Below are 14,792 nucleotides of genomic sequence, written 5' to 3'. Positions count from 1 at the left end.
TGCCATTCTGCCTCATAAACATTAGTGAAATCAGATACTGATGTTCAAAGGTTTATTCTGGTCCACAAACACCACTCCAACTCAACTTAAAGGTATTGGGTCAAGCACAAACAAACTGATATTTTGGACATTTAGGACTGTGCATTCAGCTCTGCAGAACATTCCTCGTATTTGTGTGCTTTTCTACAGAAATGATACAAAATAAGCACTATTTAGTCAGCTGAACTTACAATTTGTAAAGGGTGACCTCAAACTTTTGGACATGTGGTGTACTGTCTTCTTCTAAGTGTGATACCAGCTGACAGGACAACTTAGAGAGGACAAATGTCCAAAATTAGCCTTGTACTTCCCAACCCTCAACACACATATCAGAGGTGGGAGATCCTATTTACTACTGAGACACACTCTACCAGACTGTTACATAATTCGAGTGTCGATATGGGGACGTTAATAATACACTATGTTGTAGTTAATAAGCTGGATTAATATAAAAATAATATCAACAATTTTAAGTTAGCTATATCACATATATATATTTTTATTATTGTTACTGAGCCTTTGAAACTGATATATTTAAATGAGCTGGGCTCTGATTGGCGCTGTCTAGTTTGTGCTGTGCCTTTTTCAAAAACAACTTTATCATGAATGAGTGAGGCTAAGCTGCTGTAGTCTGAATGTGAAACTAGCTTTCAGTTTTCAAAGTAAACTGCAGGGATATTTTTGCACAACTTCAAAGTTCAGTCTTAGAAGCTCTTAGGCTCTTCTGCTGCTCACAGTCCAAACACTCTGGGGGCTCTAGAACAGTCAGTCCATTGTCCCAAGAAACATAATTTTCCTATCTTTTCAGCCCCTAAGTGCTGATTTCATTAAATAATTGAAGGGCACATTATGTATTACTTTGACATATCTTCAGTCATATTATGAAATGATTTAAATTTAGACTCTAAATCCAACGTGAAATGAAGAACTCATGCCATTCTCCTCTTGACCTTGCTCCACAGCTCCTTGGATGCCCAGAGGAGGAGGGGGGTGGAGGTGGCATGGTCCAAAGTTTCTGGACAGCGTCCAGGGCCTGGTTGGCTGGTTGGTGAAACCCTAGCTTTCCCATCACTTGTATGTCTTCTTATAAGTGTAACATTCTCATATTCTCTATCTGGACAGGAGGGAAGTTTCCAATACAACAAGTGTGTCCATGTGTGTGTGTGTGTGTGTGTGTGTGTGTGTGTGTGTGTGTGTGTGAGAGAGAGAGAGAGAGAGAGAGAGAGATGCCATGAGAAAGGGTGGAGCGAGGGAGTGTGGGTAACATTATCTCCCTGAAGATTAAAACACTAGAGTGTGTCACATGATGTGGTTTGAATGGATGGTGTGTGGAGTGTGTACTAAAACCGTCTGACTACTTCTGTTTAATATATGCATTTTAGATTGCTGGTCAAAATAAAATCCCGGTTTGGTTGATTGTCTGAGAGAAAATAGGTGAACATATCTCCTACATAAAATGTAAAGACACAACACATTTTAATGCGGTTGTCTTTATTTGATGAATTTAACACTGAAAATTAGGGCATATTTAATATATTGTCTTATATTTGATCTAAATACTAAACTTGGCCTAAATAACGTGGCCAGGGAGCCCACAGTGCTGCCTCAGTAAACAGAGAAAGAGAGAAAGAGGATAGTCTTTGTTTTATATTTGATCCTATTCTCAGAGTGTTGGCAGGGGTGGGTAGTAACTAATTCCTTCATTTAGTTCTGCTGTAAATCTGTAATCTTCTGATTTGTGTTGAGAAGCATGGACATGCAGCTGTTTCTGTAGCTGGTCTTAGGGGTCATGTGCAGAAGCTTGTATGGCTAGATCTTTGTGTTAATGGCTCTTTAGTATGTGCATATCTGCATGTACACTCCTGCTGAAGAAGCCACACAAGAAGTCAGTGGAAAACCCTCTGGCCGGGTGGATATTTTTGGAGCTGGCCATTGTCAGGAGCTGGAAACCTCTGTAATCTGAGTATGCTCCTGTAGTGCCGCTGATAAATGAGTTGGCTTCCACCTGCCCCCAGTGCAGCTGTCTCACGCACATAAACACACACACATAAACACAGCCACACACTGTATATCAGGCCTTTCTCTCCATTACACTTCCATAAACCCGTAGACCAGTCAGTCATTTTCAATAATAATTCTTCATTGTTTATGTGGTGAAATTACACTGACACCTTTGTGTATTAAACATACTTTAAACATCTCCACACCCGTATGAAGGACTCCATTCTCTAGAGCAGGGGCCTGTAACTGATAAACTACTTAATTCTGAACAGTGTGAGTGTGTGTTTGAGGTGATGTGACTCTTCTAGTCGTTACGGTTCAGGTTTAGCGCTCCAGGAAACTCACAGACCAATCATATGTGTTTCTGCATATCACACGTGAGGCTCCTCAGCCAATCAGATCTGTGCATTACACAGGGCAGGGTCAAGACGCCGCTTTCCTGGGGCCAGTAAAAATAGCCCAACGGACGTGATAAAAGCTCTTTTGGGACCCTTTCGGGATGACAGTGTTGTGTGAGTTAAAACCAGAAACTTTAATGAGACGGAAACTATTACTGGTTGAAATTCTCATAACGCTGGACATGGATTCTGTTTACGGATAAAGTCCCACCCTTCAGTAATAAGAGTCAATCAGATTGCTGGTTATAGAAACGTATTAAAGTCAACTACAATTATAAAAGTCATTAGGGACATTTTTTTTAATCAAAATCATTGTTTAATTTGTAAATGTTACTTGAAACTAGAAAAGGACATTTTATTATTTAGAGAACATTAACTACATAAACATTTAACTACATAAAATGATGCTTGAATTATAAGGCAATGTTAATGTACAGGATATGGCACTAATCATAATGCAAGTTATATATTATGTTCCGGACCTTAAAATGAATTTTAATTAATTCATTAATTACCCCTGCTATAGAGCATAACCCTATCACTTTCATAAACATTCACTGCTCCTTTAAATGCAGGAAGTTCTTTGAGCAGATATTTAACTCTAAAAGGTTGACTGCAATTTATGTCAGTATCATTGGGAATAGCATTTTGTAATTAATATTACATGTGACATGTGTGTCATATTTAGTCCTGGGAGCATGACTCTGTGCACATCCATCTCACCTCCTGCAGCATTATGGACCTCAGGGGTCAGAGGTCACATGCTGATGATCACCTTTACAGAGCTGGGTTACGCTGATGGGAAAAATATGGAAACTCTAGATATTTCAGGTGCTGTTTGGACTGTGAAACATGGAATGTTCTAAAACCACCTCAATAATTCTCATTATTATGACTCACCATATGCTTAGCTATATATTTTTTAAATGTGCTTCTGTAGCACTGGACTAAACCCAGCTTCACAAAAACAGTTCTGCTTTCTGATTTTTTAAAATAATAAATACACTTTACTAAAGTAAGGGTAAAATATTATCTTGTTGCCTGTAGTCATATGATGATGTTGCCTTCCTCTCGCATCACTTTTTACTGCCAGAAATGCCCCATCCCCAGCTGAATTGCAATTCAATTGAAACTGCAATCTGTATAATTACAGAAGCTGTGAATTTAAATATATTCATTAAAATTACTCCTGTCTTAAATTACAAATGTGAAACTTTAACCTGACATTAGAATATTGATGTGTTTTCTTGGGGAAATAAAAGCCTTGTAAATTAAATTATAGAAAGTTATCACAGTATTGGTACTGAACATTTTCAGTTAGACATTTCTCCCCATACTCGGCCTTACTTCCCAGCCACCTGAAGAATAGTTGAAGTTGATATGAGCTGAGGAGCAGAGTCACTGGACACTGCTCTGATCCCTGGAGAGAAACTGCTTGGTCAGATGACACTCTGTCTGCTAAGTCTGTAAATGTCTCCTCTGTCTGTCTGCTGGATGCTCAGTACATAACTCGAGGTCAAGACTTCTGTGTCTGCTGTAGATTAATTTAATCTCTGCTCATGATTGTGCAGCAGTCCTGGATCTGGACACTGAGAATACAGTGTACTTTAATGAGACTGGAGGCCTAATCCTCACGTACTGGGCCCTCGGCAGTTATTTCAGGAACAAATCAGACGTGCACAAGCCTAAATGTATAATTTATTGGCCTTGTGCATGTAAGTAAGTAATTTTTTTATAAATCACATTTAAAACCAAAGAACTTTACATAACAATACCTTAAAAAAAGCAACATGTATGCATTTAAACAAAACAGGCAGGAAATGTAAAGCATTTCCACAGAGGGGAGATTGAGATATCAAACCTTAGCTGAAATCTCTTTTACCATAACAACACTGGTAAAACTCTGGGCTGGGTCTGTGTGCAGTTAGGGTTAGGTAGCATCTCTCTCTCTCTCTCTTCTCTCTCTCTCTCTCTCTCTCTCTCTCTCTCTCTCTCTCTCTCTCTCTCTCTATATATATATATATATATATATATATATATATATATATATATATATATATATATATATATATATATATATATATATATATATATATTCCTAGGTCACCTTAGTCTTTTACAGACTGTTGCCAGGCGATCGAGCTCTTAGTTCTTCAGTACTACTTGCAGAATATCCTTATGTTATCTGCTTGTATTAGGACTCGTGCTTTACATTCTGTGTACAATTCCAAATCTCTGGGAACACTGGGCCAAAAACAAACATACAAAGGCCACTACATAGAAAAATCTGTACAGTCAGAGTGAAAAAAGGCAATGTAAAAGCAGGAATCCTTACTTCCAGTAGAGAGAGAGAGAGAGAGAGAGAGAGAGAGAGAGAGAGAGAGAGAGAGAGAGAGAGAATCTGACAAAAATGCTATGGTCGAGTGATGAATCCATGAGAGGAAGCCCTGCAGGAGCCACGTCCCCATTCAGATCAGGCACGTCCAATGCAAATATGACGCAGTATGACAGATACAGTGATGACATCAGACCGAAGGGTCATGGAAGGGGCCTGATGTTGTTTTCCACTGAGGGAAGTGAAAATAGTGCTGCTTCAGGAGAAAAACAAGGGCTTCCACAAAAATGAGTGTAGAAAGAGACTTGAACCAACAGAGCATACATTCCCATTCACACTTTTAAATAATGTCCTCCCATCCACAAAACCCAGGAAATTATCTGGATACTTCACTGGTCATGTTCTGGCTTTACATCATTCATAAATGCAGCTTAACAACACATATTGCCCTGGTGATGCCTTGGTAGCTGTGATTGGGGGACTTCTAGCAAGTGGATTGAATTGGAAGTACCCAAAATTGCATAAAACTCTCATAGGCTCCTACACAGTCTACTCAGCAGGAGCTTTGCCTTTGGCACATTCTGGAGTTTGAAATTTTATGGATTGGCCCTCCAAGTTACATACTCATGCACCAAAGTAACAGTATCGTCTCCCACAGATGCCACATATGCTCAGATAACCTCCCCCCAAACTTCTCTCTCTCTCTCTCTCTCTCTCTCTCTCTCTCTCTGACTCATGTTTTTTCCATTGTGCGAGCCAAAAATCCTGAGAGAAATTTAGATGAGTCATGTCCAGCTGCTATGTGCTGAGTAGCTGATGTCTTTGCTAGTGGTAAGATTTTACAATTCTAACATTTTAAAGAGCTTATATCCAACAGACTTTTTTATCTTGTGTCCTGGAGGTCTGTGTAGGACATTTGTATATGGTCATGTATTATATGCTAGTCAATAGAGTTGTCTGTTAAGCAGATGTAACAGAATTAGCAGTTAGTGTTTAGTGTTCCCCTCCAAGTGTGTTAAGCTCCAACAGTGCTGCACTGCAGGGTAAACATGTTCAAAAATTAAATGAAGGTTAACAGTCTCTGTTCTTCTGGAAAGGCTTTACACTAGATGTTGGAACATTGCACTGAACATATTGTACTCATAACTGTATAATCCATTTACTCAACAGTAGCACAGTGACTTTAAGTGATAACAGTTGGTGCAGCTTAAAGTGGCTAAATTCACTAATGTTTATGATTTGTTTAATAAAATGACTATTAACTTATGTGTATAATGAGAACAAAACACACTCTTGAAATGTATACGTTTTATGAAATTATTTTTCATTTTTTGGAATATACATTAAGAAAACTCTAAAATAAATAAATTACGCAATAAACATATACACACTTTTACAACTAACAAACATAACAAAAAACTTTATCCCTTTTAAGAATGCTGCCTGAAGTGCTCTTAGCTGCTCAGTTTAGACATTTCAAAACATGTCCAATTTAGATATTAATATCAGTGGATGCAAAAAAAACAAACAAACAAAAACAGAACAATACAGTACAACACAAAAGTACAGTTTCAACCCTTTCACTTTAGAGACAAAACATAACTTACACAGAAAGAAATGATCCTAGCAAAGTGAAATCATTTTTAACGTTGTAAAGATATTTCCCATTAATCAGATTGCTGTACGTATAATAAAAGATTATTCAGACTATTTCTAGACAATTTGACTTGTCTTATGTGATTTTATGTTTTGTTCCTCCATTTGTGTTCCATCTCTAGATAAAAACACACTTACAAATAAAATTGTCTAGAAATATTGCAATATTCTTACACAGCAATCTCATCGTGAGAAATGTTACACTGACTAGATTAAAGATGATTTTTCTTGTCATTTCCTGCAGTGAATTTAGAAATTAGAATTCAGATTTATCCCAGTGGACCATACTTTTTTTATTATATAAATTTAATGCAATTTATAGTATTTCTATTGTAGAGAGTTAAAAAACACAGTGTATGTTACTGGTATGTAATTATGTGATTAACTGAATACATCAGTATTCATATTTTCCAATGTTCATTTCCACATTAGAGTGAAATTCATTTTAATTGCAATAAGCAATTAATGTGCACAAAATACTGCTGGAGGATTCACACTAAAATAAATAGAGATTTATTTCCTAAATAAGGCACTAGTACTTATGGCCTGTATCTGTGTTTTAAATGAATTTGGTCCCTGCTGTTATTGGCAAGGACCATGTTTAATGCATTTGTAGTCAAGCAGTTATATCCCTGTTATATTCCTGTAAGAACAGCACTACTGAATAAATGAACATAATACAAATAGTAGAAATTTCATCATTAAAGAATCTGCTGCCTGTGGTTTGAAACATAAGTGTGGCTTGTGCAAAAGTTAGGGTATATTTTATATTTTCAGATCTTTTGTTATTCCCCATTGTTAGGTTCAGCAAATACATACAAATTGTGCATTGCCACATCTAAATTAAACATGAAATGGTGTTTACCTAAAATGTAGCTAATCATTTAAACATGTCATTTGACCAGGGGCGCTAAAACTTTTGTAAACAGCTCTATACAAGACACATTTACTACTTTCGGACTTGTGCGCAATGCCTTGGTCTTCTGTATCAGATCTAAAAAAATTTATTTCTTTTCTTTTGGGAAGGAATATTAAAATAAACATCACAGATATAAAGTTTTTATGTAAAAAGTCCTGTGCACCTTGAAAGTCCATGTGAATCGCATTCACAGAATATATCAATACATTTGCATAGCAATTCCATTAAGTCAAACCAAAATGAACAAACAAACACACGATATGTAAAATGAAGGAACAGAAATAAAAAAAAGAAATAAAATGCCCACTAATTATGTGCTCTGACATTTCAAAAAAAAAAGATGAGAAAAGGAGATATCTTCCATCAAAAATGAGTGAATAATTAGCAGAAGAATATGGCAGGTGAGTGGGTAAAAAGCAGAACAGTCTCTTAGATAATGTCTCAGAAGCTGAAGGACCAGAAATGGTACATTTCCTTTAATTATTGTTTCTTTTCCTATTAAATCTTTATGTCTCTGTAGTTTCTCCTGGACAGCACTGAGGTCAGATGGAGAGACAGTGGAAACTTTAACTTTTGTCTCCTTCTCAGATATTTCTCCTGAGAAAGAGACCAGGAGTCTCCTCTTGAATTTTAGTGGAGCACAGTGTCACACATCAGTTTAACTAAAGACAGAAGTTTAGAATTCACAGAACAATGCTGTAAATGACTTTTCTATTTTGTATCTGGGATCAAAGTGTCTTAGAATGGGAGAGTGTCCAGGAAAATTTTCTCGACAATGGGAGGTGGAGGCACAAGGTTTTCCAGCTTCAGGTAAAAGATCCTCTGGAGGCCCTGAGTGCACAGAGTCCTGAGCTCTGGGAGTTTTCCCAACAGTCGAGAGAGGTTTATCTGAGGTTTTCTCAGCTCTGAACTGACACTGTTGTTCACGTGATCTCTCAGACATGAGATTAAACGATTCTGAAGGTCCTCCACTCGCGTCGGCTCCTTCAGACCGTGACGATCTGCAAAAAAAAAATAAAATAAAAACGGTAAGATAAGTGTTATTTCACTAAAAACTCTCTCCTGTACTTGAAATGAAGGGCAGTGATAATCAGGGGGTTCTCCTTTGCTGCAGTCCCAGTTTACACGCTTTACACTGGATGTAGGAACATTGATTTGAGGATTTGATAGTAGCCACACGAGCATTAGTGAGATCAGATATAGTTTTAGTCATGAATCACAAAAAATAATAGATGGAACTCCAACTTTGTTCTCGCCCATTCACAAAACACAGTTCAATATACTGAGGGACTTTATACTCCTCTAGCCAGCATTCAGTATTCAGCATGATGACTCATTCATATTTAATCCTTTCTCGAATATGAATATCTGCACCAAACAAGTTTTCTCACCGGTGATGATGACGAGAGCAGCCAAGCAGCAGAACGACGTGACGTCAAGGCTCATGCGATGGAGACTCTGAGAGAAATCCATGATGGAGTCAATCCAGTCTCCGAACCCTCGTACACACTGCAGACGGTGGAGCACCGTTCCATTACAGAACACCAGCTTCTCCTCGTCCGGATTTGACCTGAAAGAAGAATAACAAAGAAAAAATAAGCACAGTTCACATGGGCACTGGAGATCTACATCTGTGTTAAAAGTTTGGAAACTCTTTTCCATTTACACTGTATGTTTTTGGTGAATTATAAGAAAAAGTTTCTATTGTATTATATATGAAAGCACAAAGCTTGAAGGAAAATGAACCTCCTCAAATATTTCATTATATTGCTTTTTTGGGTAAAACCAACAAAATCATAAAAATGATTATTCTTATACTGTTTTATTTGTAGAAAGTTATTTTCAGGTGAATACATCTGTATCAAGCTCTTTAAGTGTTTTTACCTGTAAGCCAATCTGAGAATGAAGAGTTCTACAAAGGCAGACTCCAGCAAGAGCTCCTGGTCCTCTGTGCAGAAAGAGCTGAACCCAGGGATGGCCTCAGCCCACCTCTGTAACACTTCCATGGTCCCGGAGAGAAGGTCATAGAACAGCTGGATGTCACTGGCCTCTTCTTTCTTAGACGCATTCCTCACATCCTCCTCATACTGAACAGAAAGTGTTAAAAAGCCTTAGAGCTCAGGTTCAGGTTCCTAAACACATTTTGTCTTCCTGATGTGACAGTTAAATGTTGCAGTTGACTGCATGGCTTTGAACGACTTCGAACATTTCAGCGATTTTAATTCACCAGTGTCACATCTAATGGAATTGTGTATTTTAACAATATTTACACATGTTTACAGTCAAGTTTCCCAGAGAGATGCTGAGATCCATCACCTTAGAGTAATCCAGTTTCCTCAGCTCAGGACTGGAGTCGATGTGAGCTTTCACTAAAGACGCAGCAATGTTGACCGGTGGAGTGTCAGGCACAGTTTTGGGTTTTGAAGGCAAGCGTCCTCGTCGTCCTTTAAGGCTGTCTGTGCGGACAACTGGAAATAAAGAGGAGAAGATACTTCAGTATCAAAACCTTTCACCATAAACAAGAACACCAGCTCATATAACACTGCTCTGTTAAGCCTCAGGACATTTTCCATCTTTGGATTTTTTTTTTTTTTACATCAAAATAACTAGAATATGACTTAAAACAGAACGTGACCATCTTCTGGGTCTGAACTTTAGGGGAGTGGCCTTTCTTTGAGAAAGCCGGCCTCCCGTAAATAAAGGAAGCTGTACTTAAGGCTAAGGCTTGACTTCATTGAAAGTGAGTAAATAAAAGCATGCAAAGTAGTGTTTAAAGTTGGAGAGAACAGAAATACAAAACATCAATTACCTTCTTTGACCATTCCCACTGCGAGGCACTTCTGGAAACGACAGAACTGGCAACGGTTGCGCCGCCGTTTGTCAACTGGACAATCTTTATTGGCGAGGCACACATATTTAGCGTTCTTCTGAACTGTGCGCTGTAAAATCAATGAAAATGAAATGTGATGTGTTGAAAAGGAAGAGATCAAATATATAGTAATAATAATAACCATTATTTACATATTTTGTAATCCATCTTACATAGATTATTAGCTGCTCAAAGGGCTGAACAACATTAGGCAAATATGTCAATAAGAAATGCAGACTCACCTTAAAAAATCCCTTGCACCCTTCACAAGTGCGTACTCCATAGTGTTGGCAGGAGGCATTGTCTCCACAAACAGCACAGTGTCCTTCGTTGGGACGAGTTTTTGGGGAAGAATGAGCTTCTTCCTTTAATACAGGACTGTCCAGGCACCTGCGCTCAAGCTCTAGGGCCTGGAAATGCAATGGGGATTGTTGTTGAAGTTGGGAGAGTTGGATAAAAGCCTCTTCTTCTCCCATCTGTATCTGGTGATCGGTAATAGCGGAAGGCTGTTCCACTGGTGGGTTGAATGTAAAGAAGGAAGGCTGCTGGGGAAGAGTGTTTACGTCTGAAACCCAGCATCCAGAACCAGAAGACAGTGGGCTGAACTGAGTGTCCCAGGCAGTAGCAGAATGGGTATGAAAGCCAGGGGTTGAGGGTGAAGCTGCAACAGAAATCGGACTACCATAATAGTCAGATCCACATGAGGACACAGTCTCGTCCAAGTATCCGAGAGAAAATGTCCCAGGGTAGCACCCGTACACCTGCACATCCTCCAGTGTGAATGGTGACTGTTGGTCTCGAGGGCTCGAACCTTCAACCAAAGAGCTGCTGATGTTGTTGCCTGAAACAGAGGCAGTGAACTGGCAGGAGAACACGTCCAGATCATTCTCTTGGTTCCCCACCAGTGTGTTGATAGCAGGAAGGGAAGGAGGGGTCATCTGCTCTGTTTGACAGCTCAGATCCATTCCCAGTTTTGTGAAGAATCCTGGGTTCAATAAATCAGGGTTGAAGTAGTTGTTTTCATAAGGCAGGGCTCCATACTGCGTCTCGACACAAGGCATTGCTGCAGGTGCGAACAAATTCACAGTGGTTACAATCTACACCTCAACTGAATTATATTAAAATTAAATATATTTATATAATTATATCCAAAAAACACTGCATTTACAAAGAACTTCTTGCAGTGAAGACCTTTATTCTTTCTTTATTTTCTATTTCAAGATGTTATGTTATGAAAAGCTAGAAATATTCAGGAGAACAATGCGTAAACCATTAATGTTTAAGACACATTTTCACAGTTTGTACATTTTCTCTGAGAATAAATAGATTTTGAAGGTCTATAGCTCCATGAACCTTTTATGTTTAAACGTTTTTACAAAAAGTAACAGCTGGGATTCCCAAAGTCCTCTGAGTACTGAGATCATATTTACTTGGTGGAACAAGCATTACTTTAAACTCCAGTTGTTAAGGTGGTTTTAAAACAAGTAGCTTTTGTGAGACTTGGCCTGGTGCAGTTTTGATCTTCTGACTTGACAGGAGCAGTTTATGAGACCTGTCACCACTCTGTACTCATGTGATTCTCAGCTCCTGTGGAAGTGCCACTTCAGAAGAATCTTGTCACCTCACTGCGGTAGCTATCAGAGCTGCTCTGCTACTGCTGGGCCCTTAAAACCTCGCCGAAATACCAGGAAAACCTTAGAGAGCCTGCAGTCCACTGAGAGGTTCAATTACCAGGCCTTAAAGCCCTGCCCCTGGTTATAAACACAGGTCCAGCCCCAGGCCTGGGAGACCGACGGCATTCAGCAGAACAGAGAGTTAGGTTTCAGCTTCGAGGCAAGGGCCAAGCACTGCAGAGGCCCAGCATGGGGTTCTGGAGCTGGGGAAAACACTTGAAGAAAGGGCTGCATGTATCATTTCATATTTGGAGTATTATTAATAAACTCCTTCAACAAAAGATCAAAGCTGAAAGTCATTAAACAGATATAAATCTGCCCTCAATGGTCTTAAGATCCAGTGAACTTATAAACAGAATATACATGTTGCACCATTTAAGGTGGAGTGGCAAATTCAAAACAGAACCCAGAATCAGTCGCATGCAACTAACGATGGTTTGAAAGGTCAAAAAATGTTAATATTTCATCATATTTATTATATTCTGTTAATATATTAATTATCTTCAGTATTAATTAGAGATAATTTCCATACTTTCATAGGGCTATGTTATATCTAAAAATATAATCAGATAGGACAGTGTACTGTAATTCATATCTAACCCTGCAGGTGACCTTGTGACCTCCGAGGAAAGCATGTATATCACACGGCTGCTTCATGACCAGAGAACATGCATCCGGTAAACACAATGTACAAATACTTACACACATAATAAACTGTGGACAAGAGCAGCATGCCTTAGAGACATGTGATACGCCTCGCTGTTATCTATAGGTTTACACTGATCATGTGCTTCATAAACTCAGTGACCATTATATACATCCGCTGTAAGGAACAACACTAAATGGCTTCACATCAGATCTACAGAGCAACACAACTAACACACATGAAAAGTGTGTGTACATTAGTATATAGCCCTGTTAAGAAAACAAAACAAAATGTCTTTTTGATAAACGTAAGAGAAGGCAATGACCTTCTTTACTTCCAATGCAAGTTAATGTAAAGAGGCCTTGTTTTAAGCAAATCCAGAGCAATCCTCTGTGTCTGTGCATTAGGAAATTCAAAAGGTATCTATCAAAGGTGTTCAAATTATGATAGAAATTACGGTTTGGACAGTGACAAGTATATAATATAAACCTTAAAATTAACAGTATTACCACTGCTAAAGTTTAGTCAATCACCAAAGTGATGTAAGTGCTGTTTGTTTCTGGAGCTAATGTTGATGCAGCTAATGATGTCCAAACAAGTGACAAAGAGAGAATCTTAGGAGGGAAAAAGATGTGTAAAATATGAGGTGAACCGCTCCTTTATCTGAAAATGGAGTGTGTTGCAGGACAAATATCCAGTTCTACTTCTAAAGGAAAGTATAATGAAATGTAATACAAGCCTATGAATATGTAGGAGGTCTTAAAGGTTTATCGACTCCAAACACCCATGGTTTATCCGAGCTAAATCAGCCTATAAAAAACAATCCGTCTATATTAAGGGTGCTCAAAGCATTTTTCTGTGCAGGCAAAAGCATTACATCTACAACAGGGAATCCTCCTTTGACACAGAAGCACTGTCACACACACTGCACTGCTGTGGACAGATGTATATGGTCATTTGCAAAAGTAGAGCCAACCCTGGTGTATGCTGAACTCAGCAGACATTTCCAAATGGACAGATATTGTCATATTTGATTCCTCTGTAGAGCAACTAGTGCACACATCTGTCTCTTACAACAGCTGAGACTTCAGTCTCTAAGCGTGAAGCCTCCTTTACAACCAAAACAGTGTCACACCCCCTACTGCTGTTATACGCAGTACATAGAGGAGAACCGTGTATCTTTACTGTCCAGCTCGTAATCAAAGTGTTTAAATGTTTACAGACAAGTTACTACTTTTAAAGATACAAGGTTTCTAAGAGAAGGTACCGCTATATCAGACAGATTTATCTTCCTCTTTATAAAGCTTTTAGAGAACGTCTAACCGTGCAAAATAACGAATAATTAAATAATCTCTTACCTGTGTAAAAGTGTCCGTACTGATGTTCAAACCACTGTAAACTAACTCTCTCCCTCTCACTCTCTCTCTTTAACGTCGCTGAGATGAGAGGCAGTGAGCCGCATACAGAGCGCGAGCTGCGTGCACATGACGCCAGCGTTTTTATATTTCTGCCGTGACGTCGCCACTGGGGGCGTGGTCTCGCCGTATATGGAGATAAGTACATGCGACCGTTCCGGGCGGCCGACCAATGAGCACGCGCGCCGTCGCTGACGCACGGGCGGCCGGGATTCCATTGACGCAAAAGACGGCGGAACCAGTTTGATCCAAAAATAGCGCAGACGAACAACGGAGCCTCGCGCTCTGCTTTTACTGCCTGGAATGGGCTATAAATACACCGCGATGACGTCACAGCGTCGCGTGCAAAAGTTTGTGCACATGTTATTGATTTATTGTAAAATATCCTCCATAGGGAATAGGTTTATACACACACACACACAGCGAGAGAGAGAGAGAGAAAGAGAGAGAGAAAGAGAGAGAGAAAGAGAGAGAGAGAGAGAGAGAGAGAGACAGAGAGAGAGTGAGAGAAAGGGAGAGATCAAAACCACTGACAATTGAATGACACTGATGGTCTGGTTACAGTGACACCTGTCAAGGGGGAAATATCAGCAGCAAGTGAACAGTCTTGATTTTGGAAGAAGGTGAAATGGATGAATGTAGGGATCAGGGCAAAATTGTCAAGGGCCACCATGTGATGGTCATTTATTGGTCAGAGATTCTCTAAAACACCAAGATAATTCACTACACATGTCAGTGGTTTTAATCTTGTGGCTGATATATATATATCAGTGTGTGTGTGTGTGTGTGTGTGTGTGTGTGTGTGTGATTCTTTTTGTATAAACAGACGAACACAGCTGTA

General features: G+C 39.1%; 1 protein-coding gene across 1 annotated transcript; it reads right to left on the bottom strand.

The window, feature by feature from the left end:
- Nucleotides 1-6,082: 6,082 nt before the first annotated feature.
- On the bottom strand, nt 6,083-13,996 carry LOC136696926 (probable nuclear hormone receptor HR38). Its single transcript, XM_066671711.1, has 7 exons — nt 13,895-13,996; nt 10,460-11,280; nt 10,158-10,287; nt 9,665-9,816; nt 9,233-9,435; nt 8,740-8,918; nt 6,083-8,349 (listed from the first exon to the last, which is right to left on the bottom strand). The coding sequence occupies exons 2-7, from the start codon at nt 11,276-11,278 to the stop codon at nt 8,087-8,089; spliced, it is 1,746 nt and encodes a 581-aa protein (XP_066527808.1). The 5' UTR covers nt 11,279-11,280; nt 13,895-13,996; the 3' UTR covers nt 6,083-8,086.
- Nucleotides 13,997-14,792: the final 796 nt, after the last annotated feature.

This window comes from Hoplias malabaricus, chromosome 5, assembly GCF_029633855.1.
Source record: "Hoplias malabaricus isolate fHopMal1 chromosome 5, fHopMal1.hap1, whole genome shotgun sequence".
NCBI classification, from domain to species: domain Eukaryota; kingdom Metazoa; phylum Chordata; class Actinopteri; order Characiformes; family Erythrinidae; genus Hoplias; species Hoplias malabaricus.
The sequence above is the reverse complement of the archived record's forward strand: the minus strand, read 5'-3'. Positions and strand labels throughout refer to the sequence as shown.